The following is a 27,154-nucleotide window of genomic DNA, read 5'->3' on the forward strand; positions in this document are numbered from 1 at the left end:
TGCGACATGTTGCGCCTAGATTGTCGTGGGATTCGATCCCGGACGGCGATGAGATGTCGTTGATGACTGGTCAGAATTGCCGACGAAGATAATCGTTGACTCCACATTGCTCGTCAGGAGAGCTGATTGTGATACCTATGACAGCCCAGTAGCATCCCTTCGTCCCCAACAACCCCGAAGATTCGTGCCTTCCCGGCTCGGAGTGGATATTTTGATAAGAGAATCTTCTATTTTCCGCCATTAAAGAGTGATGCAACGACAAGAAGCAAGGGGCATAGTGTAAGTCATTACACGCAGAGGGCTCGGGCGCGCGACGACAGTGCATAGGATCTTGCATACTATTATTTAACCACAAGGCACGGCTCCTCTCCAACTAGGTTTACTTGGTTGATTTGCGTTGATGTAGAAATTGAGACTTTCATTCATAAATAGAAGGGAATGTCAAAAACGCCAATGCCATGCCTACATGTAAAATCAAGGCTACACCAACCAATTTTTCGCGATAATATCTTGAGCCCACATCATCAAATTTATGACTGCTGTTGAGATCTGCCAACTTTGCCAGGGACCGGCGGAAGCGGTTTCATCAGCCGTCGAGCACGCTCACTACCATCATCTTCGGCTGCGCTATACTGCGGCCCTGGAAAATAGCCTCGACCATAAGCATAGCCCCCATTCCTGGTGTCTCTCTGCTGGTCATCGAGAGCCACGACACTGCTGACATAATCGTTGTACCTATGCATGGTGGCTTCCTCTCTAGCCCTGGCTCTCTGCCGGCCCCAGACGACAAGTATGAGAAAGACGAACACTATGGCAATTAGAGAGATGCCTGCAATTGGGCCTGGACGTATGTGGGTCTTGTAATCGTCGCCAATTTCTCGTTTGGTATGGTACCTCGAGGTGATTGAGGTTATATGAGCTATTCGAATTTCGAAGGTCTTGAAGATGCTGAGAGCGGCTATTGAGTTTCCGCTTTTCGAAAGGGGATGCATTAGAACTGTCAAGTAATCTGATGATCTTCGCGCGTTGCGATATTTCGGGAATATTTTAGAGTTGTCTGATCTCGTCAAATCCAGTGTCAGCTCTTGTAGGTCTAATGGCAGCCACAGAATGTGTAATCAGCGATAGTGAAAAGATGGCGAATCTACAATACGTTTCCAAGTACAATAGACACATTTGCAGTCTAGTTCACCTTGTTGCCATTATATAATAACGCAAATGCTTTCAAGGCTGACTGTCTAACACTGGCAGACTCTGGTGAAGCTCTCGTCAATGGATTCATTGCCTCAAATCGGGCGAAATGCTCTGCCCCAGAAGGCTGAACCAAGTCAGGCAGTGGCAAAGTGTGGCCAGATGATATTGACGTTTGTTCACATTCCTCACCACTCTGATTCGTTGGGACATGCTTTGCTGCTAGGATCAGCGACCCTGTCGCCAAGCAGCAGTGCGTGCTGATGGGTCACAGCCCCTACCTCACTTACACCGCCGCAGCCACTGATTCTGCCTATTTGCTTGGCTGACTACTGTCTTTGCCCGGCAATAGTGTAATGTATATTTCGGAAATTTTTGGAATGCCGAGAAGCTTGACCCAGGGTAATCCTGTGTTGAGGAACCTGATAAGATTAAATGCAGTCCAGTACGTCATAGTGAAAGTGATGGATGGCGGCCAATTGAGATGCAGCCGATTCCTTGGATTGTTACAACAAGCAGGTATTACCGTCATAGCTTGACTACCTTGAAGTATCTACGACCTCAGTTGATTGTAAAGTCCAGTCCTCGCAACCAAGCAAACTACAGTCACTTAAGCCTTTCCTCCCCCTTGAGCTCGTGAACCAAAACGCGAGGGCCCTTTGGAATTATAAGGGGCCCGGTAATTCCCAAGACCCTCGTCCTCGCACCGCCATATCCCTCCTTGAACCTCGACACCCACGTATCCGTCGTACTGAAGAACGCGCCGTGCGTCCTCTCACTCTGGTCCCAGTACAACCTCCTGAACCAAAGGTGCAGATTCGGGTAATCGTTCCGGATTGTGCCCAAATTACACATAAAGATCGGGACATATGCAACGTCAAACCGGGCAATCGTCGGAAACAAGCGGACATCGACCTCAGTAATGTGATCGCCAGTCAGGAAAGGCCGGTCCTTGAGAATATCCTCCAAACGATCTAGCGACCTGAACAAGGCGTCGACGTTCTCTTCGTAAGCGGACTGCGTGAACGCAAACCCGCTTTTGTAAACACCGTTGTTGACCGTGTGATACACCCACTCATTGATCTCATCAATTTCCTTACGCTTCGCCTCAGAGTACAGGCCGCCACCGGGTCGACTCTCCTCGCGATCCACCTCTGGAAGGAGGTGATCGAACTCGGTGTAGAGCATACGGATAATTTCGCTAGACTCGTTGCTGACGAGAGTATGCGCCTTCTTATCCCAGAGGACAGGCACCGTGACACGGCCGTCGTAGCCGGGACTCGCTTTGAGGTAGAGCTCCTTGATCGTCATGAAACCGTAGACGGGGTCGCGCGGGAGAACGCCGAATTTGGCTGCCTCGGGGCTGTCTGTGAAGTGCCAGCCTTCTTTTCCCATGCCCATGTCGGCGATATAGAGGTCTACGACGTCCTCGAGGCGTTTGAGGGCGCGGACGATCATGACGCGGTGACACTGCGTTTTATCAGCGGGGCATTCAGGTCGACGTGCATGGGGACCTACCCAAGGACACCCGGGGCTGACGTAGAGAGCATAACGACCTTTCTCAGCTGGGAACTTTGAGTTGGCATCTTTCGTGATGAAGTTGCGGAACTGAGCCTCAGTGCGCTCGAAGCCTCCGCCTTTTCCGGGCTGGTACCGGATGGGGTCTTTCTGTAATGAAGGAGTTAACTTGAATGTTTTTGGTATTTATAGGTGTGTGCAACCGTACCTCTTCACTCATGTCAATTGTGAGTTGAGGTAGTAGCTTTATACTGTTATGATAGAAAGCAGGTCGGACCTTTGCTAGTCAATAAGTGTGCGATACCAGATGTCATATATGCTTGATGGATTGAAATAACTTGAGCCGGTGGGATTCCAACTGCACTGATATTATGTGGCGTGATGAGGGGTCTACTAATAGCGGATGGATTGCTTTGTTAGGAATCATATCAAAAGGGCAGACGTGCTTCCACAAAGGAGGTGAACATGACGTAAAAATAGACTTCTCCAGCTTCCTAGAGCGGGGAAGCTGCATCCATCCCGCGCGGTTCGGAACTCCGAGCGCTCGTGGCGCGCGCGGCCAGCAGGTGTAGTTTGGGATGAAGGCCATTTGTCAGCTTTGCGCTCACGAGTCCAAGTTTGTAAGCTCGTTGTATCGTAGGAACAATTCCTTCTCCATAGCGTCTATACCTAGTAGATCCTAGGACCCGCCATTCTTGATCTGGGCTCACTGCAAATTGATTTGGTGGCATCGACAGAGGTGTTCGAAGAAAATTACCCTCAAGTTGGTACAGTGAACTAGAAGAGATGCATTGAACTACAAGGTACAGGCAGAGGCCGACGCCTGTTACGCACCACGAGAGGAGCTAGCTTGATGGGATTAATTTTTATACTCTTTCTCTCACGAGAGAACGTAGCTATCAACTGCTAGATGGCGTCAGTGTATACATCTTCAGTCTTTCTCTATTCCTGCTCCTTCTAAAATCTATGCAGAAAACGGAGAGGGAAGAAATGGTTAAGCCATAAGGGAGCAATGCTCACAGCAACTTCTCCTCCTCATTAAGCCCAGCCTTCCAAGCCTTGTAATCAAAACCAAGCTCCTCCAACGTCGTAATCTCATGCCTCCGCTCTCCTAATTTTCTTGAAGCGATCTTGATCAGAGGGAAGCGTTCTCTCGTCCACCGCTTCTCATCATCCCAGTACGGCGGAATCTTTCCCACACCATCATTCTCCAGACCCTCCCTCTTCTCCGCCTCCAGGCTCCGCGCGTGGAGCATATTGATGTACTCCAGATCCTTGGGAAACGCCAAGTTGTGCAGCATCTTACTCTCGCCCTTGTCCTTGAGTATCCGCGCCTCCCACTCTCTCATCTCGCCGCGACTCGGCAGACGCAGACGATCCGCCCACGCGCGCGCAACATATGCCGCCTGGCCCTCCGACACGGGGAACGGCACGATGCGCTGCGGGATGCCCGCGAACGCAAGCGTCGGGTCATCAATGTAGAGGAGATGCTCGTACAGATTCCGCGCGTAGGCGCCATCCGTTACGACGGGAGGGGAGAGATCACGGAGGAAGGGGAAGCTGTAGAAGTAGCCCGTGCAGAAGACGACGCCGTCAATTTCGGATTCGGTCTCGCCGTTGGCGAAACGGACTTGTCTGTTTTCAGGGATGAATTCGAGGATCTCGGGGACGGGTTTAGCCCAGGATGAGCGGTCTTCTGCCGGGGTGTTGGGGACGGTCTTCTCGGAAACGATGATGGGGAGGGCGCAGACTGTTGAGATTTGGGCGCTTAGGTCAATGCCTGAAGCTGAGTTGCCGACAATGATGACTTTCTGTGACGAGTGTGAGTGACTGTAGTTAGGTCAAGGGGTTGCGGGTATAGTTCATCTCACTTTTCCCTTGTACTGCTCGGCATTCCTGTAGAATTTGGAGTGTGAGATTGAGTCTGGGTGTGCTTTGTCGAACTCGGCAAGGCCGGGGATGTCTGGAATGAAGGGATCATTGTAGTGTCCGCTCGCGACGAAGACAGCGTCAAATTGCGCCTTGTTGGTTTCATTTGTCTTGAGGTTCAGACTTTCAATCTCCCAATAAACTTCACTGCCACCTGAAGACTTTCTGACGGAGAGGATTTGCGTAGACAGAGAGATGATGGGCTTCAGCTCCTCGGCATAGTCTTCCAAGTACTTCTTCACTGTTTGGTGAGGAGGGAAAAGCGAGGCATCTGAGGGGAACTTTTTATCCGAGTAGTTCATGAGTGTGTGGGGGATATTCGTCTCCAAGTAATCATATACTGGAGAGACGAATTGCTTGGCATCGTGTCCCTCAACGGCAACGGCCGTATCCGGGTTCTTGGTTGGTTGTGTCCTGGGGATGCTGAAGTCACCGTCAATGACGTTCAAGGGGCTGTATGTCCAGACGCCGCCGACGGTATCCCTCTGTTCAAATATCTGGACTTTGGAGAACTTCTTCTCCGCTAGCAAGTACCTATCGGAGTGCGGATAAAGTAAGTAAGTTTGTATAAGGCATGGGACTCGTCGGCTGGGGCCGGATCGGCGGGCTTACTTTGCGGCGGATAGGCCGCACGGCCCGGCGCCGATAATGGCGACTCGGTCGATGTTGAGTTTGTCTTCAAGGTACATGGGCGACATGATGGCGGCGGAGTCTGGCCGGGTCTGGATGCGAGGAGGGGTTGTAGAGAAGCGAGAAAGCGACAGTAGGGAGGGGTATCTGGGTAGCACCACTGATGAGACTGTCGGACGATGACGATGAAAAGAAGACCCGGCTTTATGTGAAGAGTGACGAGCAACTCTGAGCGATTTGTGCTTAATGCTCCGCATGAGCATCAGGCGATTTACACTCTTGGACCTTTAGATTCCTGACGAGAGTATCCGTACAGGATTCCAGACGAACCTTGGTTCGGCGATATGCTTCTGCTGGTCGGACGAACGGCCCACTGAGTCGCAGCAAAAGCAATGACTGCCAGCGCGAGTCGGCCTTGGCCCGACCACGCCAGCGCCAGCGTGAGCGCCATTTGTGCGTATCGGGGACATGCTGGGCGGGGTGGGGGTTAGATCACAAGCGCTTGGAAGAGTCTGACAGTTTGGGATGAACATTTCTTTCCCATGTAAGTCATACACTACATAAAGTAGTTACTGTACGTATCTGACTACTGTTTCCCCAGTTTCTCGGCTCTGTCACACTGTCTTTGCTTCCAAGTTGTTGATGCTTCAGTTGAATTTCTCAGTTGCCGACTATCAAAATGTAGCAGCACACCCCAACTGCCAGCCGGCCCCTTATCTCTCACTCTCTCTTCCTCGGTTCCTCCCCCTCAGCACAAAAACAAAATTATTAGGAAATATTAACTCCGAATGACGCATCCCCGACAGCGGGTCCAGACTGGGCCGACTAAACCAGAAGAATCGCTCTAAGCAGACTCCTCATTCGTCGCCCCTGAACAGACCGCGGTAATGGCGTGCTAAACGCCCGCTTGAGTCGTGCTCTTTCACCATCGGCAACTGGCTGGTACTGTGGTACTTTGGTGCCGTATTCCTGGTGTTTCTATCCGACTTGCCGGCCGGTTCATGGTCTCCCAGTACCAGACTTAGTGACTGGATGGCTATCGGATCTGCGCGGAGAGCGACCTGGGCAGAAGAAGAGATAGTGTGTACACGTACCTAGGTACGGGTAGTGTGTAGTAAGGCAGGACAGCCTCGTTGCGACGCTGGGGAGGGGAGAGAAGAGAATTTTCACTCTTCTTCTCTTTGCAAGAAAATCAAATACCGCACGACAAACGATTGCCATCAAACTACGCGACCCGTAGCCATGGAACCGCACAGCCGCTGAAGAACTCTCTCTGCCTCTGCCCTGCAGATGACGATCCATAGAGCAAGTGAAGCAAGGTAACAACAAGCGGAGAGGTTCCCGACTCAGTTCCAGTCTCGCTTCTGTTCGAAAAAGGATCCCCCATCCCACACTCCCACTCCCAGCCGACCAACCGGTTGTGTATGCGACGTGTCCAGCGAAGAAACGCCCCCCAAAAGTCCAGTCTCCGACAGCCCCGACACGAAACGGGCGCTCACGTCGGCGTCTCGCCGTCGCCCAGTCCCCCTATCCCATTTGGCATTGCCGCACCGTCGCAATGTCGCCCGAACACATCAGATCAAACATTCATCGCTTTCGCGTTCGACAGACATCCCCATCCTCGCCAGCCCTGCGCCGCTCGGCCTCTCCTCCCGCCGTACGCCCTCCACTGCCGCCCCAGACACCGTCCTCAGCAGTCCACCCGGGACCTCCGGATGCCGCCGCCGATGTCTCATCGTCAGCAGTAGCAGCAGCAGCCGTCGCGGCGTCAGTCTCGGGCTCGACCCCAGCGCCGCCGTCAGGTCCAATCTCACCGGCACTGACAGGTCAAAGTCCTACCGCAGTTGCAGCTGCTGCCAACATCTCCACCTCCGGAGCAGCATCGGCATCAGCAGTAGTAGCAGCATCAGGAGCGGCGCCGTCATCCATCTCGGCATCGTCGCCGAAGGCCGCACGCGACATCCCCGCCTGTGATCGCTGCCGCAGCTTCAAGAAGAAGTGCAGTCGCACTTTTCCCATCTGCACTCTATGTGCCAACGCGGGACACAAGTGTTCTTTCTCCACTCCCGCCGCCTCCACAGCTGCCCAGACGCACCATCTGCGCGCTCGGATAGAATGGCTCTCGCGCTTCATCAACGAGAACTTGCCCGTCGCCGGCGCCCCTGGCGTAGAGACTCTTGACACGGGCACAGACATTGCCTCCGTGTTGGGATCCTCGCCGGCGGCTACTACGACCACAGCCGTGGGCCAAGCGATGGAGATTCTTCCGGCTACGCCAGCGGCGAATGGAGCCACGCCCGGGTCTATTATCAGTGCAGAGAGTAACCGCGTGGAACCGCGGGACACATTTGCCGTGCATCAGCAACCGCTTGGCGCATCGGGCCCGATCCTCTTTGATCAAAGAAGTCTCGCGGTGAACGTAGACACGGAATCATCGTCGTCACGGGGCCATGATCACATGCGAGCTCTGCTCCAGCCAGCGCCAGAGCCCGGAAGGATCCTCGGCATCGAGAGCCTTCGCGATGGAGAAGGCTTCACATCCTCGAGCCTGCCTCGCGACGCTATTGCGAGGAGGTTCGTCGATGCCTACTTCCGGAATGTCAATCGGGCGTACCCATTCGTCAATAGGACAAAGGTCTTGCGAGACCTCGAGTCACTAGGCGAATCTTCTAAGCGGCGAAGAGATGCCGACTCTACGCTGCTCTATCTTATCATGGCGATTGGATGCACAACCTTGCAGCGCGCCGGCCAAATACCCAACGACACGGCCTCCAAGTTCGACGTAGCCTACGCCGACATCATTCAGGAGTGTCTCGTCAGAGAAGACCTCGAGTCGATCCAGATCCTCGTCTTGGTGGCACTGTATTCACTCTTCGACCCAAAGGGCATTTCAACGTGGTCTATAGCAGGCATCGTCTCCCGCCAAGCCATGCTCCTCGGATTGAGCAGGAGATCCTCCGAAGACAAGAATCTCTCCGCCATGGACATTGAGCTACGCCATCGCTTATTCTGGAGCATCTACGTCTTGGACCGGATGATGGCCATCTCTCTAGGTCTCCCTGTAGCCCTCATTGACGAAAACGTTGACGTCCCGCTGCCAGGCCTTACCATCGAAGAGTTTGCCTCCCCAGACCGTCAACACTTCGCTTCCATCCTCCAGACAAATCGCCACGTCATCCAGCTCAGGCAGCTTGAAGACCGCATCCTCAAGCAGATCCACACTCGCAAACAACACGAGGTCGCCGCACTCTCGCAAGCAGACAGGCGCGCCATAGTGCAGAACATCCGCTCCGAGATTGAAAACTGGTACAGCAACGGGTGCCTCGTCTCCCCACTGGAACCGGACAACGTCCCCATCCACAACTCAGTCACCTGGCTCAGCGCGCGGTACTACCACCTTCTCCTCCTCCTCCACTATCCCTGCCACTTCAACTCGTGCGGCACCATCGTCTCCGCCGTCGAGCTGCTGCGCTTCGCCCAAAAACACCTTCAGTCAACCTCGGTCCTCCTCCAGCAGCGCCAGCTCCCCTTGAACCGGGTCACCCTGTGCCGCCTCTTCCCCGTCGGTCTGGTCTTGATCCACAGCTTCATCGCCTGCGCCGCAGAATGCACATCCTTCTCCGCCCGCGACGAGGTCGCCGTCATCGTCAGCATCCTCGAGGCCTTCCCCGAGGGCTGGAACCAGGCGCGCCAAGCCGCCCAAGTCTTTCGGCAGTTCATGGGCCTCATCTCAGGGGTGCCCAACAACGGCTACACGACTCTACATTTTCCCGGGAACAACAATGTGTACGGCGGCGGTGGCGGCAGCGGCCAGTTCTCGTCTAGAGAATCCTACCAGGCGATGGTGCGGCCACTCATCACGCGGCTCGTCGCGTTGATGCAGGAGGTCCTCGGTCGGTCGACGTGTTATGCTTTTCACGAGTTCCCGGACGATTGTGGCGGGCAGGCTTCGGCGCCAGCGGGGTTCAGGGGTCAGACTGCGTTTTCGCCCACGGGGCCTACGCGCCATTCGGCAGCGGTAGGGAATGATGAATCGGCCATGGACTATGGCTGGGGGTCATTGGAACTGGGATTTCTCTGATACGATCCTGTCTTGTAGCCGGCTGCTTGTTTTACTTTCATTAGTACCTAGATACCTTAATGTGTTAGAGCGACGATGCAAGTTCGATTTCATCGGCATCTTTGATCCTGAATTCACGTTCGGCTATTCTGGCATGGTCCTTTGGCTTCCAAATTGGATGTTGCCTGGGCTTCTTTGGGTCATTCCTCATGAATAGAACGACTTCTTGTTCCGCATCCAACCCGTGGAGTATCCACCGCTAGGCAAGGGGGCCTTGCTGGGCCAGTAGAACGGAGCAGCCCGTCAAGTTCCCGGAGCTTGTAAGCGTTGGGTGGTAGTAGGGAGAAACCCAAGAACGCTCTGAGCGAGGGGGCCAGGGAGTAAGTCTTGTACGGAGTATCAAAACGCCGTTACGGTCATTCTTGATCCAACCTAAGTATTGATGGCGTCGAAAACAGCCTGAAGCCCCTCAAAATCATTTCGAAAATGTACGAATAGCCTTGACATTTCTTACCTATCTACACTAGCGCGTCCGATCTACTTAGCAACTAGACCGCATCCCCTTCTCGGCAATCATCCCCATAAAGTTGAGCTCCGCCTCCATGGCCTTGGTGCCCGCACCCATGGGGCTAGCCGTCGGGTACAGAGCTTCGAGTTGCACCTCCTTAGTATGGATCTTGGGCTCCTCTTTGCTGCCCACCATCATGATTTCGAGCACGTTGCCGTTGCCATACTGCTCCTCCGTCAACAGCGAGAACATTGCGTTGGCAAGGTCCTCGGACGATAGGGCAAGATCTTCAGCCGGCAACCGGTCGCGGCAGAATTCTTGATCAAAGAGGGGCGTCTGCTCTTATGTCAGCCTCTGTTATGTGAGCAGACTCGTGGACTTCCAACATTCACGTACCCTCGTAGGTCCAGGACAGATAACAGAGTTCCTGATCCCCACCAACTTCTTTAATCCCTGAAGCGACTTGACGACACTGAGAACAGCCGCCTTGCTAGCAAAGTAAAACGGCGTCTGGATGGAGTGGATGTAGCCGCCCATACTCGACACCCAAAGCAGATTCCCCTTGACCTCGCGGTTCTGAAGCCAGTAGTCGATAGCGATTTGCGCCAACCGGATGGGGCCGATGGTATTCACGTTGAAGATGTGGTATGATCCCACCTCAGCGTCCGCATCATCCTTTGATTCAGGCGAGACGCCGGGAGGGTTCCAGAAGGACGACCAGGGCGGCTCAAAGATGCCGGCGTTATTAACGACGATGTCGACCCGGCCAAACTTTTCGAGGGTTGCCGCCCAGAGAGATTTGAGTTGGGCCCAGTTTGTCGTGTCTGTCTTGTGGAAGGCGGCTGAGGGCTTGTCTGCGGATGGAGACGGATGGGGGAAGTTTGCGATGGTGGTCTCGGCTTCTGGGCGGAGGGCGAGGTCTGCGATCATTACCGAGCAGCCTTCATTGAGAAGGCGCTGGGTGATGGCTAGACCGATGCCTAGAAGAATTATGAATATCGTGTTAGCCGGCGATTGAGATATCTTCGATCAATACCCAAGGGTGTCGTCATTGAAGGTCATGTAGAGATGGAGACCAATCACTTACCAGATCCAGCCCCGGTAACCAGGGCTACCTTTCCCTTGACCTCGTATTCGATAGTCATGGTAAGTGATCAAAGTGCGAGCTTGATGGTAGAGATTCTAGGTGTAGTTCTGACTCGCTTGCGCTGTTGATAAATCAGAATTTCACAATGATATGCTCCTTGGCACAAAAGTCGGGTTCAAAGATCAGGAAAAAGGAAGAAAAAAGGGGTTCAATTACATGACTTGCTAGGTGACATCAAACTCGTTGCCGGATGGTCTTATAGGATGAGGATCTTCGCTCAGGGGCCCTTTTTCAGATATCCTCAGGAAGGTCAAGACGGACGGACTTTTCAGAAGGATGGGCGGTCAACGACCAGGACCCCGTCTCTAGTTATCTTCAAGACGACAACTTGCTTTAACCCCGCGTTCCTGCATACATCCCCGGCTCAGCTGTCAACGGGGGTGATGCGGGCGGATGCTGGGTCAGACCATCCGTGGGCCGCGTATCCATCCTGTTGGGCTTCGAATGCCCAGGCACTTCGACTCGCATAACTTATACATGCATAGTGGATAGTTCAAAGTCGGAAACAATCGCAATCGGGAAGATTAGACAAAGCCCATAATCCATGAACTTTGACGGATAATGATTTAACAAGACAATACACCTTCAACACCTTGACTGGAATTTCAGAATGCATTATATGTAAGAACGAAGAAATGTGCTATCTACTCCGTACGGGCGGAGTAGTCCCCCTCGCTCCCTGCTGCCGACTTGCCAAGATACTGTTGGTGCTGGGTTTCCATATGCAACCTTTCGCTTTGACGTCTCCCATCCCCATGCCATATGTCCAGGGCCCCTGTCAAATACCGCATCCTATCACACAACCAACATCCCACACTGGTGCATCTACCGGGGTATTCCAATCAGTCTAATTCTCCAACAGACTTTTTTGATTGAACCCGAGCTTAACGTATTCGTACCTGACGCGGTTCGCAGCCGAATCAGGCAAACGCACATGGGAAGACGCTCCTTCGAGTCCATGCCAGGGATGTCAGGGACCCAGGTGCGTTAGAGAACTTTGGTCCTCCCATGGTCCATGAGGGACCACGCACATCACCTCCGCTTCATTAGCAAGGTTTGCTGTCTGTACATTTTCTCCGAAACCCTCTTCACTACTAGTAGTGTGTTCGCAGAATGTACGGATAGAATTCGAAGTCGATTCCTTTTCGAGACTCGTCCCAAGACTATTCCTTCCTTTCCGGCTCAGCTACTACGGAATCGACGGAGAGGAAGTGCCATGTCGAATCTGGCCGGAGACGATACGTGGCAGGCCGTTGAGCCTCAGGGGCTCGCATTGGGGCTTTTAGTCACTACCGTCACGTTGGCGATTCTGACAACCATCGTCATGGCCATGCGCATGTTCATTCGATTCAAGACGAACAAAATCGGTTCTGACGACTGGGCTATGTTGACAGGATTCGTAGGTCGACTATGTTCTGGTCCGCGGAAAAGGAGCTAACTGCAAGACCGTTTGTTTAGTCTGCCAACTTGGGCCAATCCGCTGTTGCGATCTACGGGTCTTTTACTGGCATAGCGAGCAAAGATGAGACCATGAATCGAGCGACGAGTATAGAGGGCTACAAGGTACGTTGTGATGGCATTGGACAGACCTACTACATACAAATTAGTAGGCCTATAGTTGCTAATTCTATGCGGTCAACGAAAACTAGACACTCTTGATCTGGCAAGCTTTTTACGCTGGGAGCTTGTGCTTCATCAAGTCCAGCATCTGCATCACCCTAATGCGTATCACAAATCAGAAGGTCTATCTCTGGATCCTGAGAGGATTGATAGGCCTCTCCTTTTTGATGAGCGGTTCCGGCCTAATCGTCATCTTGAATCAATGCCACCCTCTCGACAGGTACTGGGACAAGAGTATACCGGGAACTTGCTGGCCACCAATCGTGGCCACCGCGCTTTCGTACGGGGCATCCGTTGCCAACGTCATCACCGACTTCAGCGTTGCGGCAATTCCGTTCTTTCTGCTTCGACATGTGCAGATGCGATCCCGACTTAAGTTCTACGTGCGACTCATTCTGGGACTGGGTCTCTTGTAAATGACATTCTGAGATCTCTGCTAAACCCAGGAGATTGTATACATGAGGCTTTGACTAACTAATTTGTTGGTAGAGCTGGCATCGCGAGTATTATCCGAGTACCCTTCACGAATGCGTACATGAAAGCGAGCGACGTTCTGTGTAAGAAGACCCGCGCATCCCGATTGTTTCGCTACAATCCGTACAAGGCAGCACACTGACATTCCTGCAACTGTGTAGACCACGCAGGTAACATAGTTCTCTGGACGATTGTCGAATGCGGCCTAGGCATCATTGCTGGCTCGCTACCAATGCTACGAGCCTTCTTCAAACGGTTGGCCAAGGACACCAGCACGCAGGAACCCTACAACCGTTCAGGCGACACAAACCTCGTGACCTTTGGGCAGGGAAAGGGACGACAGGGTCCGATATACGAAACGGACCTAGGGGTGACGGTGATTGGGGGAGCGGGGGATAATGACAGCAACAACAGCAACCATGACGACGACGCGGAGAGCACACGGCGAATCATCAAGGTAACAAGAGAAGTACGGCACAGCGTTACTGAAGAGAACAGAAACATGCCGGCGAAAAGTTGACGTATGATTCATAATAACACTAGCGTCTATGGAGAAAGAGTTGCATGTACCCAAGTAACATTAACTCATTTACCTTGTGAGATGGAGGATGTTCCGAACTTCCGATAGAAGTGCATCGTGGTCCTTCAAGTCATAAGGCGTGCTTTCATTGCCAATGGTATTCGTATGGAACTTATCGGAGAACCGCAGCGCCATACCAATAGGCAGCCAAAGCAGCTTGATAATAATATTCAGTCTAGATGTCCAAGTGCTTGCGAATCTCTCCCAGGACCATTTCTGGCTTTTCGGCATGAACACCATGATTAGCGCCCTCAACCAACAAAAGTCTAGCTCCAGAGATTCTTTCAGCAATCAACTTGGAGTTTTCTGCGACGTTTCGTTGTTAGCGTAGACCAAGTTACTCGACAATTTTGGCATAGGTCTTACCAGGAGGACATATCCAATCCTTGTCGCCCACGACTACCAGAGTCTTCGCTGTAATCTGAGAGAGTTGTTCGGTGTAATCAAAGTATTTCTCTTTCTCGGAGTAGAGATCATCTGAGTTGATTGTCACTTAGTCTGGACATTTCACAAATTCACTCGGTTGAAGTTCACTTACTGTGAGACTCAGCGACGTAAACACCATCGAGGTTGCTCTTCAACGCTGCATCGGGGTCGAAAGTTTCTCTGTACAGAGGCATCATGGCGAAGTAAACCAACTGGAACTCGCGGTCGCTCTCATATGCACCAAAGACCTTGTTCTTTAACATGTCGACAGAGAAGCTAGGAACTTTGTGTATCCTCGCCTCCAGAGTCTTGATGGCGCCGGCCTCGTCTGGTGGTGATGTTGTCAACGCTTAGCCCTCCCAAAGCTCGTGTAGGTTGCACAACTCACGGTGATGAGATGACGCGGTCCCTCTGAGAATCAGATGCGACACTTTCGGAGCGTACTTGATGGCATAGTGCTGTGCTAGGAAACCGCCGAAACTACCGCCGCAGATGATGACCTGATCATTTCCGATGAAATGCTGTCTTACCGCTTCGATGTCATCAACAATTTGCTCAAAGGTGTAAGGCTTAGTCAAAGAACTTTGGCCATGTCCGCGGTAATCGAAGGAAAGAACTCGAATCTTATCGCTTAACTGGCTGTAGACTTTGAAGTCGGATTTATGATCACCTAGATAATGCCAACCTTGGTCAGCAAGCTCGTATTGTCAAGCTGGACTTTCAATCAGTGTACCCATTCCGCGACCGCCATGTAGCGTGATCATGAGCGGTGCACCTTCAGGCCCAGCTATGCGGTATGCCAGGCGGGCGCCATTGATATTCACAAAGTCAACCATCTTGTCTTGAGCACCGAGTCAGTAGTTTCAAAACAGCGCTGGCAAGTCAAGGAGCCATCAAAAATATTCAAAGTTCACGGACAAGGTAGCAGCATGAACTTTGACTATGTGCTTGATAGCTACTATCACGTTAGATCAGCCCAGCGTTGAGGACTTCTGGTAAGGCGCCGTTCCGTTATCCAAAGGGCGTATTGCATAAGAAGCCGAAGAAGCGGGGAGTAATCCAGCGAGCCGAAGCGAGGGCGGCCTTTGCTTGGCGTGCGAGTAAGGAGCCACTAAGCACCGGAACTAGCCCGACAGAAACTTCCAAAAGGGGTAAAGACACAAGGCCCCTCCCCGATACCACATCGGAAGGAAAAAAGATTTTGTTCCTCGATGGCGCTTTGTTCGCCGCCAATAGTGAGTCGGTGACGGGACAGTCTTGGTCAAGCCGGCTTGAAGAAACGACTGCCGATGTCGTGCTCGACCCAGTAAAAATCGTTATCAAGTCACTTTTTCGTACCATCGACCGCTTCTCTAGTGTATCGAGGGAGGGATATGCTATGATAAAGAATCTTCTGCCCAGGTTCAATCTTCACTTTGCTCAGGGACGCTCCATCTGCTGGGCCTAGATCGCCGACCGTGGGCTCTTCTGAAGTTTTCTTTTGATCGTGCGACGAGATCAGAGTTAGTGATTGCTGCAACTCAAACCAGGATGGCGCCGCATCTTGATACCAACGCGGCCAATGCCATTAAGGCAGTCGACCCAACCAACCGGAGCCAAGACAAGGACGGCATTTCGACAACCTCCGTCGTTGCCGAGACCGATACCAAGCCGGAGTCCCCACAGCAACCTGAAGTCGCCGGATGGTTCCACTGGCACGAGCCCGGCACATCGCCGGAGGAGAAGAAGTTGATCTTCAAGTTGGATTGGTTTCTACTTTCATTCTCGTGTCTCATGTTCTTTATCAAACAGGTAAATGCACCTATCTCCAAGCGTTGCGTTCAGCCGGCGTGCTTACTCCAGTGCTCTTCTTTAGCTTGACCAAAACAACATCTCCAATGCCTACGTATCCGGCATGTCGGAAGAGCTCAACTTCGGTCCCGGCAACGAACTGTCCTGGATGAACACGTACTTCAACATTGGAACCATCATTGGCGGTTCTTTTGCCAACCTAATCATCACTATCGTCCGACCGCGCTTCTGGCTGACCGGGTGCCTCTGCACCTGGTCTCTCTTCGTGCTTTTCCTGTTCAAATGCCAGACCGCCACGCAGTTCTATGTCCTGCGTTTCTTCATCGGCTTGTTTGAATCTGCCGCCTGGCCTGGCGTCATGTACGTCCTCGGATCATGGTACCGCAAAAGCGAATTGTCCCGTCGCTCCGGCCTTTTCGTCATGAGTGGTGTCTTGGGGCAGATGTTTTCCGGCTATCTTCAGTCTGCCTTGTATTCGGGTATGGGCGGAAAGGGTGGTCTGTCAGCGTGGCGATGGCTTTTTGTCTTTGACTTCATTCTTGCCATTCCCGTGGTGATCTATGGCGTCGTAAGTACCTCTCTTCCATATTATGTGACTTCCAAAGAACATCTCATCCTTCTAACATCATTGTCAGATTTGTTTCCCCGATACCCCTCACACGACAAAGGCTTTTTACCTCAGCGACTGGGAAAAGCAACGTGCCCGTGAGCGGATTGAAGAAGAGGGCCGCAAACCTGTCGGCAAGATGAACTGGTCCGTCATCACCCGCGTCTTCGGCTCGTGGCAAGTCTACGCCTTTACAGCAGCCTACTCCTTCTGGACTCTGACCTGCGGCTCCTACATCATTCAATACTTCACTCTGTACCTCAAGTCAACAAAGATGTACACCGTACCGGAGATCAACAACATCCCAACCTGCGTCGGCGCCATCAACTTTGTGTTCATGGTCTCCACAGGCTACGTCTCTGACAAGATTGGGCGGCGCGGACCTGTCTGTTTTGCCGTCGGGTGTCTTCTGACGTTCGTCTACGCCGTTCTCGCGGCATGGAGCGTGCCACATATGCTACGCATGGCCGTCTTCATCCTTGCAGGGTGCTACGGTTGCTACACGCCTTTGTTGGCTGGATGGGCGAATGAGGCATGCGGTGGCGATCAGCAGAAGCGCGCCTTTGTGCTTGGCTTCATGGTCTCAGTCGGCCAGGCTGTTGTGATTCCCTTCCAGCAACTGCAGATGCCGAGCGGACAGGCCCCTGCATTTGCCAAGACACATGGGTGGAAGAGCGCGCTTGCATTTGTGGTGGCGTTGACTGTTTGGACTGGTGTCGGTCTACCGTTACTTCAGAGATGGAGAGAGTCTCGTGTGAAGTTCAGCACTCATGAAAGTGACAGTGATGAGGCTTGATTGCCCATTACAATGTAGGGTCAAAGGACGGAGGACACAAAGTCCAGCGCAGTCTTTTAAAGCGATTATGTGAGTATTATTAGGGTAATGAGTGGCGGTATGTCTACAAATAGACACAACTAGATTGATGTTATTTCGCGATGGTGGATCTCATGGGGTATCAATTTGGGAGTTTGAAGTAAGAACCAGTGTCATTGACTAGGTAGGTGTATTCAATACAAGAAGGTTAAAGCCATACTGTGAAGAAAGGAAAGTTCCAGACATCCAATCGTGTATCCATGCCACAAATCCAGGGCTCCCTTCAAGCATCTACAAGTAGATGCTCCTTCTATCAAGACGTACATGCCTCACTAGTGTTGCACTTAAGCGAGAGCACCCTTCAGGAAGGTGCCCGCGGTGTTGACATCGGCGCCATATCCAATGTGGCCAGAGGCGCTTTGGCTTGAGCAGCTTCCGGAGCTGGCGCAGCCACCAGCGGAGCAGACGCCGTCGCCAGCAGCGCAAAAGCTCCTGAACTGAGCGGTAGCAACACCAGTGACAGCTTGGCCCTTGAACGGGTCACCGAAGGTGACGGCCGCAGCGACCGCCTTGCCCGAGAGCTTCTTAGCGGCGTTGTGGACGACCATACCGCCCTGGCTGTAGCCAGTGAGGACGATCTTGGTCTGGGGGCACTTGCTCAGCCACGAGTTGGCCTGGTTAGCCATGGCGACACTACCCGGGCCGGAGCCAGTTGCCTCGGACATAATGCCCGCCATGTCAGCTGCGTAAGTTGTGCCCTCGAAGACGGAGTCGGGGACGTTGGACGCAACGGCCTTTTGGAGACCGGGGCCGACAACGGTTCCGAGGGTGCCCATCTCGGTGGTGCCGCGGGCGAAGAGGACGGTGTAGGCCTTGCAGCCCGAGGTCTGGCGGATCTCAACGGGGCTAGCGGCCGCGAGGGCGGCGAAGAGGATGGTGGTGATGGCAGCAGTCTTCATTTTGAAGTAGTTGATTTGGTTGTTTGTGGTGGTTTTTGAAAGGAATGTCTTGTCAAAAGAGCGAAGTCTGGTATGGCGACGGTTGAAAGAGTGTGCGCTGCACTTGGTTGGCAGATGTGTGACTGAAGAAAAGCGAAAGTGAGAAGTCGTGAAGGGACTGGATGGTTCTTGATGTTCCTACTGATTCTTCAACATGACTCCTGATTCCCAGTGATATCTCATGCTCTTATACCTCGAGGCCTGTCAGCCCAACTCCCGAAGCTCGAAGTCTTCACATCTCGATAGGAGGACCAGGGATAGCCTCAAAGGAACCACGATGTCATCCCAAGTTTGAGGCGATGGAGCCTAGTTCGTCCAAAAACGATGTTTCTTGCGATTCCCCCGTTTCATACTGATTGGTGGCTTCGTCCGTAGACACCAATGTCTCAACCTGTCGTTCGCAATCAAAAAAATCGGGAAGCATCTGTGCGGATTGACACGGCACTCCCGTCGAGGATCAATGCGGCGTGACACTGGTCTCTCTGCGGCAATACCACCGGGCAGAAGACCGTGCATAATGTTCTGTTCCTGTTGGAATGCAGGCATCCTGACTTGCCTGACCTGCTTCGGAGCGCTTGGACTTGGCCATCACACCTGTCAGACCCAGTTGATTGGTTCTTAGTTGGTCTGCCTAGTCGCACCATTTCACGGGGTTTAGGAGATACTTCCCATTTCTCATTATGCGCGTCGTTTCTTCTCCAACACCCATGAGCTCACAAACGGGCGATGTGGGCACAACTACCACACCGTTGTCTTGGCCATGAAGACAAAACAGGGAGGTTTCCCTTCATCATACCCCACAGTAAAGCTGTTCGCTCCGAACTAACCGACTATTGATCAGAAGACTGGAGATCTTCGAAAGGGAACAATTGATTGGATTGTTCTGGACCGAGGCTCTGAAGCCTTAGTGCGCCGCTCGGTCGGTAAGGAGGATGCCGGGAATGATCCTCCTTGAAGGAAGATCACGGATTAAGTGGGCGCGTGGGCGCCAATCGCATCTCATCTTCCTCGACATCAGGCTTAAAAAGTTCCGAAACAAGGATATCCATCTTTGATGTACTCGATGAATTCGCAACTTGATTTACATACTACATACTTCGATTATGTGCATTTGATGCGCACATCAGATTTCGTGTGCAGACACGAGCAAGTTTGTGGATGCAGCGGCCGTGATGACAACATATTGAAGTGTTAAAACAATATGAACCATATAGGTTGCGATGTAATATTCGAATGGACTAGAACGTTCATATTGTCATATTGGCATCGGTCGGCATAAAGAAGACGTCGATCCAAGGCCCGGCAGATAAGCATACAACCCACCGCAACTTATTGATCCTCTTATTTGCAGGGGTAAGTCAAGCTATTCAGGGTCATCTCCGTCGATGGACACCTGAAGAAACACGCTGGTGGCCTTGAACTATTTCTAGTCATCTCCGTGCCTGATTTTATGATGATGAGCCATTGAAAGATCACGAGAGCGGGTTATGGATCAATCAGCTAGAAGTAGCTTGATCGTCCTCGCCACTGTCCCTGCAACCCCTCACATCGTATTTTCGCACCAAGTCATGTTGAAGTTAACCTTGCCGAATTCAATCTCTCCATAGACCCCGCAGCTTCAAGGAAACTGCTCAGGCTCCCCAACACTGTGACAGCCTTATGTTATAGGCATGTTCGCGATGCCTAGAGCAAGCTCAAACATCTCCAGCAGAATGGAAGCTACTAGTACCAACAAAAGAAGCGACTTTCGCCCTGTTTGACTCAGAATAATATCATTCACCCTAAAATTCAGCCTACCCAGTCCAAGCAAGGCAAAACTTCCGAGTACGTCAAACATCGATACGACCTTCCCTTTCATTAGAAAGTCATGCTTCGACTGGATCGAAGCCATGGATGCTGCCTACTCCGTCATCTACCTCGGCTCATCGCAGTAGAGACACGCCTTTCTGTGGACCACCACAGTCAAGAAGATCGATCCAGACATTCTTCATGGAGGGAAGAAGCCTGCAAGCTACCTGCAACATATTGACGTGCGCCCAACCCGCAGGCCCAAATTCAAAGTTCTTGACTCACTCGTAAATTGCAAAGGGGCCCAGATAAGAGGGCAGATTCCTGCCCAATACTATCGCAGTGCTTGAAGAAGCACGTTGCAGCACAATGTCTTGGTCACATGCTCCCATCAAATCACATAAGTCGCCCGCCGTTCTTCATCTAAGCACCGCCAAGCTCTACATGAAGCGTGGCGTGGGCAGCATTTTAACGAGTATTTTGCTTTTTCTACGCCCCGTAGTCAGATTTCCACATGCCGAGAGCCGGAGAGAATGAAAGGGGGGTTCGTTGTTGGTCTGCAGAGCCGTTTGGACCACCTGAAAAAAGCAAGAATAAGACTGCTTGTGGGACGAGGCCAGGTTCTGGATTCCCACATTATCCGAGCCCAATCCCAGAGCGTTCGCCCCCAATGCTCTCCCACCATCTTCTCGCAAACTTGGCAACCGAAACTTGTCCCTTTGAAAAGACTCAGAGAGACACACACCCGTTCGCGCTGTTCTCGACAAAGATGCCACCCAGTATTTGTCCCTCATTCAGATTGCTTTCCTGGAATCCATCGTTCACAACCGTCTTGGTTTCGGTGGGTTTCTTGAGCAAGCCGATCTGGAGCGCACCTCCGCCCACGTTGTTGTTGGGGAGGACCTCCGTGACGGACTTGAGTGGATCGTTTCCTTCCGAGAAGAAGACTTGAATCGTGCTGATGAATCATTAGATACCGGAAACCTCCGTCGCCTGCTCCCTTACGACGCGATGGGGATATGACTTACTTTTTGGGCACGTCGAGGGTGACGGCCCAGTTTTGCCAGACATCAAACTTGAGTGCCGTCGAGAAGATGACGCTGTTGTTTCTGTCCAGCATCTTCCAGTCGGTTGACAAGGGCTTGCCCGCCGTACTGTTCTGCCCGAGGGGCGTGCCAATCTGCAGGGCGAATTGCGCACCGCCGGAGTCGTTCGTCTCGTGGAAGGACGTCAGGTACTCGTGCGTCAAGTTCAGCTTTCTGGTCGAATCCTGCATGGAACTCCAGTGTGTCGTCATGACCCCTTGATTGGAGGCATCGGAGCCGTTGCCAAGCAGCAGTCCGGCGCGACGAAAGCCTAGCTGCGGGCTGTTGCCGCTAGGATTGAAGATGGACTGGTCATTGATGGTGACTTCGAGAGGCTTGAAGTTCCCAGTCGCGTTAGAGGTGTCGAATCGCGAGGGTGTCGGAACGGTGGGAAACAAGAGAATTTCGGACCACTTCGCAGGGCCCTTTGTGTATCCCGGGTTGAACGGGCTTGCGTAGGTGTCGAAGACTTGCAAGGTGAAATTTTGTGGGATTCGCCCATCCAGAACAACCGGGCACTTGACGGGCGAATCGAGAGATGCGCGGGGCGCATTCAGCGAAAGTGCTTGAAGAGAACGGACAGCTGCGTGTGGCAGAATCATTTTGAATGGTCTGAAAACAAAAGAGTGACTAATTTGCTATTGAGAAGAAGCGAATGACGACCGGACCTGCGAGAATCTATCCTACAGAGACTTTGATCATTTTTTCGTGGTTTGAGGTGAAGTTATACGGACCAGTACTCGGTTTTACCCCACTCATCTGATACTCAACTTAATTGTGATAGATAAAGGGGAGAAAGCTTATTTCGCATCATTTGAAGATCATGCTGAGGATGCTGCGCATGCGCAGGAGCCGCAGCCGTTGAACTTTGCTTGTTTCCAGCTCTTTGGCAGAGGTTGATGGCGGGGCTAAGGACTGTCCCTAATCCCCCGGCGGACTACTCCGTATTGAAGCGCAGGAGGAAAGTCATTTTTCTCTTGGCAGATGCTCCCGAGTCATGGGTTCAGGGGTCATGGGCAGAAAGGGCAGAAAGTTCGGCATCGTGATGTTACCGTCACCGTTGACCCAGGCGGTACGGTCCGAGCTTTCAATCTACACGATGGAGTCGCCTACTGGATCCAGTAGTCAAAGCCACCAGGCAGCAAAGCATTTCATCGCTTCAGATCAGCCCTTCAATGAAGCATGTGCTGTGGCCCCTTTCTTCTGCGACTGGCTCTATGTTCTAGTACTGATGATAGGGCTATGGTAACATGGATAGAATCAATTCCAAGGCAAAATGCCCACTTCACAAGACGAAACTGCTGTCAAGGTCCACCTGGCACGACCGTTATGTTGAACCCATCTTTAACGACATGCTGCTTCCAACCTAAGAAGACTGATTTGCCAGTAAGCGGCCCGATCATTTTCGTGTAAGCAGTGGTAAGACCCGATTTGAGCATACTCTGCTAAGCACATAGCGATTATGTGCGACTCTATAAACAAACACCACTCCGTAAGGGACAAGGAATTGAATAGGAAATTATACTCAAGCGTTGGCCAGAGACCTCTGATGGAATGATACGACATGGAAATTGAAATCTGGCCGAATCTCAACAACCTCAACATGACACCATTCGAGCGAATAGTCTCCAGTCACATGGTTTCGGTTGTTAAAATAACGTTAATTACTTGCGTTAAAGCTTCGTGTAGATTCCGGTGGGCGCAACTACCGCTTTACAAATTTGACCAATTGGGTGTTATGAAGCTGATTGAGAGGATCATCTCAGAACTTCAGCCAAGCTGCGATTATTCCGTTAAACGAAAGCGTCTGTGTTCTGTTTGGTAGCGGCCGGGGGATAGGAAATCGACAACTTATATGATAATGTAGTCGCTCCGGCACTTGACGGTATTACTTGCCTAGTTCAGAATATGTGCACCTGGTTTTCTCGGGCTCGGCGCTAAGTCTCTTTGCGCGTCCGAAGCTATGACTCAATATGTCGCGAGATGCGGCCACCGATCGTGAGTATATCGGCCCGTGTGGGATATTCAGTACTCATGCCTGGATGATGCGGTAAAGACTTTTCCCCAAGTACGGACAAATAGAAAGTAACATCTCAGCAGCCCTAATCCGCGCCAAATACCAGGTCACCCAATGATGTAATATCTCTTCTGCCACCGGACTTTTCAGAATGTCCTTATTGTCCTTATTAGGCCGATTCTTCTTTAACAAAGCTGGTCGTGATGTTTTACCCTTGTCGGCATTGACAGTAGGTCTGCAATGCCAAACATGTGCAGTTGCAATTAAATATTGCCAGCCATTCATCATTGTCCCATTAATCAGTAAAATGGGTACAGAAGAGTTCTGACCTTCCCCGTTGGGCAAGTTATCCGAGCCCAGAATGTGGTGGTCGTTGGTTCACCCATCAACCACATCTCCGGCTCCCTGTATCACCTTCGGCGATCGGCCTACAGCCATAAATTCTTCCCCGCATCGTTAGATGCCTGGACATCTCATCTACATAAGTGATCCCCGCAGCTCCGAAGGAAGTCTTTAGCTTCTTCATCACTTCGTTATCCGGGTACAGCTTTACAACTCAATCGCTTCCAGAGCTCTTGGACCATGCTCTTCACCGATCCAGTCGTAGTGTCCTGGGCGCTTGTGACCACATGCGTGCTTGGTTTCTTGCGGGTAAGTGAGATAATCGTGCAATATCAGAGAAACCTGCTGACGAACATCTAGCTGTATTCTTTGTGGCTGCGCAACCCTCTCAAGCACATCCCAGGACCATGGTACACCCGCATCACCCATTACATGCTCAAATGGCAAACCACAATCGGCCGACGAATGTACTACGTTCACTCCCTCCATGAAAAGTATGGTACCGTTGTACGGATCTCGCCGTATCAGGTCGCAATCTCGGATCCCGACGGCTTCGTAGCGATCCATCGCATTGGTTCTGGCTTCCTAAAGTCGCCGTGGTATGAAGAGTTCGTTGGAGCTACAGGCATCGGAATCGGTGTATTTGCTACAGTAGACCCAGTGAAGCACGGAGTGATGCGTAGGCTTTTCTCCCGCGCCTTCTCTACCACCAGCCTTCGACAGAACTGCGAGGAAGTTGTGAGGGAGAAGGTTGCGAAGGCGATTCACAGGATCAAGGGCGAGGCCACCTACGGATCCTGCGATATACTCCATTGGTTGATGCTCATGACTTCAGATGTTATTGGCCAACTAGCTTTTGGTGAATCCTTCGAGCTACTAGAATCTGGCAAGGTACGTCTACTGTCAATGTAGCTGTTACATTGCGTGTTCATCCAGTGTCACATGCTGCAGTTGAAGTCTAGTAGCTGACCACAATAATAAACAGAAAAACGAGTACATCGACACGTTTCAATTGGTCGGAATTGGGAGTTATCTGAAGCACGAGCTTCCGTGGCTCTATGCAATCTCTCATTACATTCCACTTAAGCCGCTTCGGCGAATGCTCAACGCAGGAAACTCGATCCGCGAATACGGCGAGCGAGCTGTCGAAAATTTGAACAGACATCGCGACAATAAGTCGAACCTCTTCGCTACTGCCTTAGCCGAGTGCGATGCCGGAGATAAAGCCGAACTTACGGAAGATTACATCAAAAGCGAGGCGTCTAATTTGATCTTTGCCGGCGCAGATACAACGGCGGGGACCCTGACGTACCTTGTTTGGGCTGTCTTGAGAAGGCCTGAGCTTCAGGCTCGACTTGAAGCGGAAGTCGCTGCGGTTGACGATATCAACATTTTCAACGATGCTTTTCTTGAGAAGCAACCCCTTCTCAACTCTGTTATCGATGAAACTCTTCGCCTCTACGGCAGTATTCCGGCCAATTTGCCGCGAGTTGTTCCATCCAAAGGCGCCAAGTTCGGAGACTATGAGATTCCTGGAGGCTTAGAAGTTGAGACTCAGGCTTATACTCTTCATCGGGACGAGAACGTCTATCCCAACGCACTCGAGTAAGTTGCTGGTCCTCCGAAGTAAGATCAGCCTTCTAATCTTATTTCAGATTTGACGAGTCGCGATGGATGGACCCCAAGATGCTCACGCCACACCAGAAAAGTAATTTCTGCCCTTTTGGTGCCGGTGCACGAGTCTGTATTGGTCAGCACCTCGCTCGGATGGAAATCCGTATGGGGGCTGCTGTATTGTTCAAACAGTGCCCTGGCCTCAAGTTATCGAGCAACATGACAGACTCTATGATGGAGATGGAAAACTTCTTTGTCGTTGCGCCCGTCGGGCACCGTTGCGACGTCACTCTTCAATAGTTCTTTTCTCTACAAAAAGTAAAGCCTTTGCGAGAAGAGCATCACCTGGAAGGCTCTGTCGCACACCGAATGTACAATATATTGATTCCCCTCCATGTCCTTGACGCTGCCTCGTGTAAATGATGTGACCTTTTAAGCGATTTTAGCTCTTCCACTCGCTTTTCCATCACAGTCAACTTCGCGTGATCTCCAGCTCGCTGTACTCTTTGGTAACCATCGGCAGACCCAAGTTGGCAATACTTGGTTGTATATATCTCTAATAGTGACTGTATTTGTTCTTGGTACAAAGTACTATGCCAAAACTGAACTAAAGAGCGTGGATTGAGAAAATTCTCAACATATACTAGTACACAGCCTCAGAGCCTTGTTGTTCTTGAATGATTAACAAAGCCAAACCCGTGGTTGTAGCCAAGCCATCTTATAACTCCCTTCGTCCTTGCATCATTGACCGAATCCCCTCCATATTTCTCGCATTACTGGCTGGAAGAGATACTAGCTGGAGTCCAGGTTGGCGTGTTGCCTGTGTTACCCTTATTGAACGGCAGCGCTGCAATAGCTCTACTCTACTCTAGCTGGGCATACCAGGTACCATCCAGACGGGGGAGGACGATGCAGCCGGCGCCGGTGGTAGGGGTCGGGCTGAGACTCATTCCGGTAGCGCGACCGATCGGGACCCTGATGGTCTCCCTAACCGTGCCGGTGATGGTGTCCTGGTAGTTGCTGAAGATGATGGCCGCGCCAAACAGCTGGGATCGGTTGGTAATCTGGTATCTAAGCTGGCGGTTTCTGGTGGTCGTAGACGAAAAGTCGATGATGGCACGAACGTTACGGTTCGGGTTCCACTCGATAGAGCGGCGGGCGTCGAGATCACCCTGGATATCTCGGCGGTTGTCTCGGTTGATTCTGAGAACCGGGAGGATGTGGGTGAAGCAGCCCTGACGGGCTTCAAGGGGGGATGAGTCGAGAGGGGCGACCTCGCGGACATCCATGTTCACAGCTCCAATGGCTGAGTTGTCGGGGGGGCTAAGAGCCGTGGAAAAGACGGAAGTGGCCAAAGTGGCAATGGTGAAGAGAGCGGTAGAGAACTTCATTGTGAGAGTTTGTGGATGTCTTGTAAAAGAATGGTTTGGGTAGATGAAATGTCGGAAGGAGCGAGTTCAGTAGAGAAAGAAGAGAGAGTAGTTTGAATCTTCGGTGTCTGGAGATGTCTTCCAATCTGAATAATTGCGCCGGTATGATCGAGGCCTTTATAGAGATTGAGAACTCATGATGGAAACCAATATCAATCTCACAGCCGTGGGCAATGTGTTTAAGTTCGATTGCATCCTTGGCATTGCAGCCCACAGTGGCCAGAACATTGTTCGACGTTCTGAGCCAAATTCTCCAAATATTGAACATGAAGTTATTCGGAGTAGTCGGAGGACTCCGTTGAGTCTAGCAGTTGACATGAGTCTACGGAGCTTTAGGTTCCCGAATAAGAAAAAGACCCATTCAACGTAACGGATCCGCCTAACGCCTAAGTCGAGGCTGTGAAACTCTAATCCCCGGACACAGCGGACACGGTGACTTTCAAAAGCGAAGTAATCTCGCAAATCTTTTAGTGTAAAGTCAGAGTGATGGAGAATCGTGACAAACGTGCACGAGTCTAGTCTCGATAGAGCTTCGTAAAGGCAAGCAAATGGAATAGGCTGCCTAAAGCTAGTCGAATTCTAAGC

General features: G+C 51.7%; 11 protein-coding genes across 11 annotated transcripts; 4 read left to right on the plus strand and 7 right to left on the minus strand.

Annotated features, from left to right (window-relative positions):
* Window positions 1-1,797: 1,797 nt before the first annotated feature.
* HER10_EVM0002668 (glutathione S-transferase) lies at window positions 1,798-3,204 on the minus strand (the record flags this gene model as incomplete). The annotated part of the gene is made up of 3 exons (XM_035472370.1): window positions 2,918-3,204; window positions 2,710-2,859; window positions 1,798-2,661 (listed from the first exon to the last, which is right to left on the minus strand). The coding sequence occupies exons 1-3, from the start codon at window positions 2,927-2,929 to the stop codon at window positions 1,798-1,800; spliced, it is 1,026 nt and encodes a 341-aa protein (XP_035333803.1). The 5' UTR covers window positions 2,930-3,204.
* A 420-nt stretch (window positions 3,205-3,624) lies between these two features.
* HER10_EVM0006014 (thiol-specific monooxygenase) lies at window positions 3,625-5,585 on the minus strand. Its single transcript, XM_035475612.1, has 3 exons — window positions 5,251-5,585; window positions 4,581-5,172; window positions 3,625-4,520 (listed from the first exon to the last, which is right to left on the minus strand). The coding sequence occupies exons 1-3, from the start codon at window positions 5,529-5,531 to the stop codon at window positions 3,726-3,728; spliced, it is 1,668 nt and encodes a 555-aa protein (XP_035334023.1). The 5' UTR covers window positions 5,532-5,585; the 3' UTR covers window positions 3,625-3,725.
* Window positions 5,586-6,455: 870 nt separating this feature from the next.
* On the plus strand, window positions 6,456-9,473 carry HER10_EVM0012968 (fungal specific transcription factor domain-containing protein). The gene has a single exon (XM_035482342.1). The coding sequence runs from the start codon at window positions 6,827-6,829 to the stop codon at window positions 9,347-9,349; it is 2,523 nt and encodes an 840-aa protein (XP_035334515.1). The 5' UTR covers window positions 6,456-6,826; the 3' UTR covers window positions 9,350-9,473.
* Window positions 9,474-9,869: 396 nt separating this feature from the next.
* On the minus strand, window positions 9,870-11,223 carry HER10_EVM0005654 (uncharacterized protein; the record flags this gene model as incomplete). Its single annotated transcript, XM_035475260.1, has 3 exons — window positions 10,924-11,223; window positions 10,233-10,816; window positions 9,870-10,172 (listed from the first exon to the last, which is right to left on the minus strand). Exons 1-3 carry the CDS (start codon window positions 10,979-10,981, stop codon window positions 9,870-9,872), a joined length of 945 nt encoding a protein of 314 aa, XP_035333997.1. The 5' UTR covers window positions 10,982-11,223.
* Window positions 11,224-12,199: 976 nt separating this feature from the next.
* On the plus strand, window positions 12,200-13,019 carry HER10_EVM0010182 (uncharacterized protein; the record flags this gene model as incomplete). The annotated part of the gene is made up of 3 exons (XM_035479650.1): window positions 12,200-12,382; window positions 12,442-12,546; window positions 12,633-13,019. 3 exons carry the CDS (start codon window positions 12,200-12,202, stop codon window positions 13,017-13,019), a joined length of 675 nt encoding a protein of 224 aa, XP_035334315.1.
* An 813-nt stretch (window positions 13,020-13,832) lies between these two features.
* HER10_EVM0005262 (uncharacterized protein) lies at window positions 13,833-15,108 on the minus strand (the record flags this gene model as incomplete). Its single annotated transcript, XM_035474884.1, has 5 exons — window positions 14,817-15,108; window positions 14,472-14,753; window positions 14,196-14,411; window positions 14,024-14,134; window positions 13,833-13,963 (listed from the first exon to the last, which is right to left on the minus strand). Exons 1-5 carry the CDS (start codon window positions 14,917-14,919, stop codon window positions 13,833-13,835), a joined length of 843 nt encoding a protein of 280 aa, XP_035333973.1. The 5' UTR covers window positions 14,920-15,108.
* Window positions 15,109-15,348: 240 nt separating this feature from the next.
* HER10_EVM0004741 (major facilitator superfamily transporter) lies at window positions 15,349-17,433 on the plus strand. Its single transcript, XM_035474374.1, has 3 exons — window positions 15,349-15,874; window positions 15,939-16,442; window positions 16,510-17,433. Exons 1-3 carry the CDS (start codon window positions 15,614-15,616, stop codon window positions 17,275-17,277), a joined length of 1,533 nt encoding a protein of 510 aa, XP_035333948.1. The 5' UTR covers window positions 15,349-15,613; the 3' UTR covers window positions 17,278-17,433.
* Window positions 17,434-17,639: 206 nt separating this feature from the next.
* HER10_EVM0009345 (cutinase) lies at window positions 17,640-18,660 on the minus strand (the record flags this gene model as incomplete). The annotated part of the gene is made up of 1 exon (XM_035478835.1): window positions 17,640-18,660. The coding sequence occupies exon 1, from the start codon at window positions 18,252-18,254 to the stop codon at window positions 17,640-17,642; it is 615 nt and encodes a 204-aa protein (XP_035334257.1). The 5' UTR covers window positions 18,255-18,660.
* A 2,150-nt stretch (window positions 18,661-20,810) lies between these two features.
* On the minus strand, window positions 20,811-21,768 carry HER10_EVM0011069 (uncharacterized protein; the record flags this gene model as incomplete). The annotated part of the gene is made up of 2 exons (XM_035480511.1): window positions 20,811-21,039; window positions 21,110-21,768. The coding sequence occupies 2 exons, from the start codon at window positions 21,766-21,768 to the stop codon at window positions 20,811-20,813; spliced, it is 888 nt and encodes a 295-aa protein (XP_035334390.1).
* A 2,189-nt stretch (window positions 21,769-23,957) lies between these two features.
* HER10_EVM0012757 (cytochrome P450) lies at window positions 23,958-25,439 on the plus strand (the record flags this gene model as incomplete). Its single annotated transcript, XM_035482143.1, has 3 exons — window positions 23,958-24,416; window positions 24,511-25,130; window positions 25,181-25,439. 3 exons carry the CDS (start codon window positions 23,958-23,960, stop codon window positions 25,437-25,439), a joined length of 1,338 nt encoding a protein of 445 aa, XP_035334501.1.
* Window positions 25,440-26,002: 563 nt separating this feature from the next.
* On the minus strand, window positions 26,003-26,530 carry HER10_EVM0001117 (uncharacterized protein; the record flags this gene model as incomplete). Its single annotated transcript, XM_035470876.1, has 1 exon — window positions 26,003-26,530. One exon carries the CDS (start codon window positions 26,528-26,530, stop codon window positions 26,003-26,005), a length of 528 nt encoding a protein of 175 aa, XP_035333697.1.
* Between the last annotated feature and the right edge of the window lie 624 nt (window positions 26,531-27,154).

The sequence above is a fragment of the Colletotrichum scovillei genome (genome assembly GCF_011075155.1).
Source record: "Colletotrichum scovillei strain TJNH1 chromosome Unknown Contig00005, whole genome shotgun sequence".
Classification (NCBI taxonomy): Eukaryota; Fungi; Ascomycota; class Sordariomycetes; order Glomerellales; family Glomerellaceae; genus Colletotrichum; species Colletotrichum scovillei.

Bases quoted from the DNA above. Each gene is read 5' to 3' on its own strand.
- HER10_EVM0012968 (XM_035482342.1), top strand. From the start codon at position 6,827: ATGTCGCCCGAACACATCAGATCAAACATTCATCGCTTTCGCGTTCGA.
- HER10_EVM0004741 (XM_035474374.1), top strand. From the start codon at position 15,614: ATGGCGCCGCATCTTGATACCAACGCGGCCAATGCCATTAAGGCAGTC. The intron at 15,875-15,938 runs GTAAATGCACCT...GCTCTTCTTTAG, and splicing joins TCATGTTCTTTATCAAACAG to CTTGACCAAAACAACATCTC. The intron at 16,443-16,509 runs GTAAGTACCTCT...CATCATTGTCAG, and splicing joins CCGTGGTGATCTATGGCGTC to ATTTGTTTCCCCGATACCCC.
- HER10_EVM0006014 (XM_035475612.1), bottom strand. From the start codon at position 5,531: ATGCTCATGCGGAGCATTAAGCACAAATCGCTCAGAGTTGCTCGTCAC. The intron at 5,173-5,250 runs GTAAGCCCGCCG...GCACTCCGATAG, and splicing joins TGCGGCCTATCCGCCGCAAA to GTACTTGCTAGCGGAGAAGA. The intron at 4,521-4,580 runs GTGAGATGAACT...CACTCGTCACAG, and splicing joins CCGAGCAGTACAAGGGAAAA to AAAGTCATCATTGTCGGCAA.